Source organism: Armigeres subalbatus, chromosome 3, assembly GCF_024139115.2.
Source record: "Armigeres subalbatus isolate Guangzhou_Male chromosome 3, GZ_Asu_2, whole genome shotgun sequence".
Classification (NCBI taxonomy): domain Eukaryota; kingdom Metazoa; phylum Arthropoda; class Insecta; order Diptera; family Culicidae; genus Armigeres; species Armigeres subalbatus.
The window spans coordinates 254,785,498-254,790,966 of record NC_085141.1 but is presented as its reverse complement, the minus strand read 5'-3'; the positions used below and the strand labels follow the sequence as shown (position 1 = coordinate 254,790,966).

The window sequence follows — 5,469 nt, the reverse complement described above, 5'->3', positions numbered from 1 at the left end:
ACATAAACGGGAACCTTCTTACGAACGAGCGTGAGGTGATCCAAAGGTGGCGGCAGCACTACGAAGAGCACATGAATGGCGATATGGCAGACAACGGTGGCGGTATGGTAATGAACCTAGGAACACGCGCGCAGTTCATGTGACTTCCGGCTCCGAATCTCCAGGAAATCCAGGAGGAGATCGGTCGGCTGAAAAACAACATAGCCACTTGAGTTGACCAACTACCAGGAGAGCTGTTTAAATACGGTGGTGAGGCACTGGCTAGAGCACTGCACTGGTTGATCACCAAGGTTTGGGAGGATGAGGTTCTGCCGCAGGAGTGGATGGAAGGTGTCGTGTGTCCCATCTACAAAAAGGGTGATAAGCTGGATTGTAGCAACTACCGCGCTATCACATTGCTGAACGCCGCCTACAAGGCACTCTCCCAAATTTTATGCCGCCGACTAACACCAATTGCAGTTCGTGGGCAGTACCAGGCTTGATTTATGGGTGAACGCTCTACCACAGACCAGGTGTTCGCCATACGTCAGGTATTGCAGAAATGCCGCGAATACAACGTGCCCACACATCATCTATTTATCGACTTCAAAGCCGCATATGATACAATCAATCGAGACCAGCTATGGCAGCTAATGCACGAAAACGGATTTCCGGATAAACTGATACGGTTGATCAAGGCGACGATGGATCGGGTGATGTGCGTAGTTCGAGTTTCAGGAGCATTCTCGAGTCCCTTCGAAACGCGTAGAGGGTTACGGCAAGGTGATGGTCTTTCGTGTCTGCTATTCAACATCGCTTTGGAGGGAGTAATACGAAGGGCAGTGATTGACACGAGTGGTACGATTTTTACGAAGTCCGTCCAGTCATTTGGTTTCGCCGACGACATTAATATCATGGCACGTAGCTTTGAAAGGATGGAGGAAGCCTACATCAGAATGAAAAGCGAAGCTAAACGGAGAGGACTAGTCATCAACACGTCGAAGACGAAGTACATGATAGGAAGAGGCTCAAGAGAGGTCAATGTAAGCCATCCACCACGAGTTTGTATCGGTGGTGACGAAATCGAGGTGGTTGAAGAGTTTGTGTACTTGGGCTCACTGATGACCTCAGATAACAATACCAGCATAGAAATTCGGAGGAGCAAAGTGGCTGGAAATCGCACGTACTTTGGACTCCGCAAGACGTTCCGATCGAATAGTGTTCGCCGCCGTACCAAATTGACTATCTACAAAACGCTTATAAGATCGGTAGTTCTCTACGGACACGAGACTTGGACGATGCTCGTGGAGGACCAACGCGCACTGGGAGTTTTTGAAAGGAAAGTGTTGCGTACCATCTATGGTGGAGTGCAGATGGCGGACGGTACGTGGAGTAGGCGAATGAACCACGAGTGGTATCAGCTGTTGGGAGAACCATCCATCGTTCACACCACGAAAATCGGACGACTGCGGTGGGCCGGGCACGTAGCCAGAATGTCGGACAGTAATCCGGTGAAAATGGTTCTCGACAACGATCCGACGGGAACAAGAAGGCGATGTGCACAGCGGGCAAGGTGGATCGATCAGGTTGAGGACGATTTGCGGACCCTCCGCAGACTGCGTGGTTGGCGAGGTGCAGCCATGGACCGAGCTGAATTGAGAAGACTTTTATGTGCAGCACAGGCCACTCCGGCTTTATTCTGATAATATAAAAGATATTGGAACACAATCAACAGCACCACTTGCATCGGAAGAAGAGAAGCGTGCACAAGGTATGCTGGAGGAATCAACTATTCGAGTAGGCGATCATTTCGAGACCGGGCTTCTGTGGAAATTCGACCACATAGAGCTCCCCGAAAGCTATAACATGGCTCTGCGGCGGCTTGAATAGAAGGAAAGAGGTATGAACCGGAATCCAGAACTGGAGCAAGCATTACAACAACAACTGGAAGACTACCAACAGAAAGGCTATGCCCATCGCGCAACCAAAGAAGAACTAGCGAACGGCGACATGCGCCGTGTGTGGTATCTACCGCTAGGAGCAGTTGTTAACCCTCGTAAACCGGGAAAGGTTCGCATGATATGGGATGCAAGAGCGGCAGTCAATGGTATCTCACTAAATTCAGTACTGCTAAAAGGTCCAGATCAGCTGACCTCGCTTCCCGGTGTACTATTGCGCTTCCGTTAGTCATCTCTTCGTATGTAGATTTGTTTCCTCAGATATAAAGGAAATGTTTCATCAAATCTACATACGAAAAGAAGACCGCCACTCTCAACGATTCCTTTGGCGCAACGATCCTTCCGACGTACCAGAGGTATATTTCATGAATGCAGCCATCTTTGGCTCAACTTGCTCCCCAGCGGCAGCTCAATATGTGAAAAACAAAAACGCCAAAGATTAGCAAGAATTGTATCCCCGAGCGGTCGAAAGCATTCTTGACAACAACTACGTGGACGATTCGCTAGAGAGCTATGAATCTGTTCACGAAGCTATCGAAGTCTCCCAACAAATGCGTTTCGTTCACCAGCAAGCCGGTTTCGAACTGAGGAATTGGCTATCGAACAGCAGTAACCTCTTGATTGCTTTGGGAGTATCTATGGATTCATCCAAACAAGATAAGGCTTTTACTACTGACAAACAAACAGACTATGTTCGGGTTCTCGGGCTCTTGTGGTTGACGCAGGAAGACGCCTTCAGTTTCTCGACTGAAATGAAACCTGAAATCGTTAATTCGGTAAGAGACGATGAACGTCCTACAAAAAGACAGATGTTGAAGTGTCTGATGTCGCTCTTTGACCCACTCGGTCTACTGAGCCTCTTCGTGGTACATGGCAAAATCTTGCTGCAAGAAGTATGGAGAGAAGGAATACAATGGGACGAAGAAGTGAATGACGGTCTGCATCAAAGGTGGAAAAATTGGACAAACCTGATTAAGGATGTCGCAAACCTTAAGATCCCTCGCTGCTACTTCCCAGGTGCTACCAAAGAGCGGTACCGAAATCTGCAAATGCACATATTTGTGGATGCCAGCGAATCTGCGTATTGCGCAGTAGTCTACTTTCGCACTTCGAGCTCCGACGGTTTCCCCGAGTGTGCACATGTTTCGGCGAAAACAAAGGTGGCCCCCTGAAGACTGTTTCAATACCTCGCATGGAGCTGCTAGCCGCAGTGCTTGGTGCTCGGCTCTCACAGTTCGTCGAAGAAAACCACACACTGAAAGTTACACGAAAAGTCTTCTGGAGCGACTCCGCAACAGTTCTTTCCTGGCTGCGAGCTAATCATCGCAGATAAAAACAATTTGTAGCCTGCAGAATAGAAGAATTAATTACGACCACCGATGTCGAGGACTGGTGTTGGGTTCCCTCCAAAGAAAATCCAGCCGACATAGCCACAAAATGGGGAAATGGCCCAGACCTAAAAGCAAACAGTGTCTGGTTCAAGGGACCAGCGTTTCTTCAACTAGCGGAATCAGAATGGCCAGTACAACGAACGTTGACGTCACCTACCAAAGAAGAGCTACGTCCATGGTTCGTTCATGGGACAGTTCACACTGCTGGAAGTTTTATGGAACTAGATAGATTCTATACGGTCTGTCGCCTACGTGTTCCGATTCATAAGCAACATCAAGAAGAAGCTAGCAAGACAGGAGTTATTCGTAGGTCCATTATGCTCAGAAGAGCTACGAAAGGGAGAAAGTCTACTAATCCGCGAGACACAGTGGCAGTGCTTCCCAGATGAAATGGTGACCTTGAAAAGCAACCAGACGAAACCTCCAAATGAGCGAATCTATGTGGGAAAAAGCAGCGCTCTCTATCAGCTATGTCCAATCTTAGACGAACAAGGCATCATTCGAATGGATAGTAGAATAGCGGAGGCTCCAAATGTCGGAAAGGAGATGAAGTTTCCAGTAATCCTTCCTAGGAGTCACAAGTTCACTACCTTGCTGCTGGAATACTATCACCGTAAGTACCGATACGGTAACACCGAAACTGTCGTGAACGAAGATCGTCAGCTGTATTATGTTCCGAGACTTAGAAGGGCGATCAACAGCGTTGCCAAAGCGTGCCAGTGGTGTCGCGTGTACAAGAGCTTACCGCAGATTCCCCGCATGGCGCCGCTCCCGTTAGCCATGATGGCGTCATTCGCCAGACCCTTTACGTACACTGGCCTGGACTTTATTGGACCGTTGGCGGTGAAGGTCGGTAAATGCAGCGCTAAACGCTGGATAGCCGTGTTCACGTGTTTGACAATACGGGCAGTGCACATCGAGGTGGCTCATAATCTCACTACGGACTCGTGCGTCAAATGTATTCGACGCTTCATCTGCCGCCGTGGTGCACCGGCCGAGATCTATTGAGACAACGGCACGGCAGGAGCAAATTGAGGACCTGGCCGTAACTTTCACTGGGACCCCTACCAATTGGGTATTCAATCCGCCTGGAACTCCGCACATGGGTGGAGCATGGAAGCGGATGGTCCGGTTGATGAAGGTAACCTGTCTATTATTAATTCGGCTTCTTGCTGTTTATTGAAACGAAAACGTGCAGCGAACGGTATCATTTCAGAAAGATGAACTAATTAAATATTGTTACTAAATTAATGATTTCGTGTGTGTTACTTCTACGTGAAGTTAAACGATTTACAATGATATGGAAATGCTAATATCATCTTCCAAACTTGGACGTACATGTTCATGATAGCATTAGAGGCGAAAGTATAGAATTGATAGTTCCGTTAGGATACGGCAGGCATGAAGAATGTTTTTATAGAAGTCGATTTGAAAGCTGGCGGTTGGCAATATTTGTGATGGCACATATCACACTACCTTCCTTCTTCCAAGCTCCCGTATGAAGAAGGGGGGAAGAATATCAGTGTGGAAGCTGATATATCTCCACTGGCAAAAGGAAGGTGGTTTGACTTGCTCATATGCCATCGCGTGCGGAAGGATTTGCTATCGACGAGTACTGTCTCCAAATTTCTAATATGACATCAGCATGTGTGACGACCCCTTGGTCGGCGCGCCTCACTTACTAGCACAATAGGATGTGCCTTGCAACACGCCTATACATCAATAGACGTTAATGTCAATGCCAACGGACATGCGAGGTGAAGAAGGCTGTCAGATGTGCAATGAAATGTAAAACGGAATTGCATAATTACTAAGAAGTTCATTATTACTTAAATTACGATATAATACCCTAAATTGTGCTAATTTGATGCTCATGAAGTTTATTAAGTTCAGTAGTTTCAGTGAACTATAAGCATAGGTTAACTTCACAAGATTGTTTCTATCTAATTCTTAATCCCCTCCTGTAACCAAACAACGCTTTGGACCGAACCAGGCAGTAATCGATTCATGAAAGTAGAACTCGTAACCGATACTTTAACGTAAGAATTTCCTGGAAATAAAACCTGAAAGAACTAAATTTTTTATCGGTCGATTAAACGATTAAAAACTCGGAAATCCCTTCTTTCATTGAGCGCCTACAA

The 5,469-nt window shown here is 47.1% G+C and overlaps 1 protein-coding gene across 1 annotated transcript; it reads left to right on the top strand.

The window, feature by feature from the left end:
* Positions 1–3,374: 3,374 nt before the first annotated feature.
* Positions 3,375–4,336, top strand: LOC134222412 (uncharacterized). Its single transcript, XM_062701563.1, has 2 exons — positions 3,375–3,506; positions 3,554–4,336. The coding sequence occupies exons 1-2, from the start codon at positions 3,375–3,377 to the stop codon at positions 4,334–4,336; spliced, it is 915 nt and encodes a 304-aa protein (XP_062557547.1).
* The last annotated feature ends 1,133 nt before the right edge of the window (positions 4,337–5,469 follow it).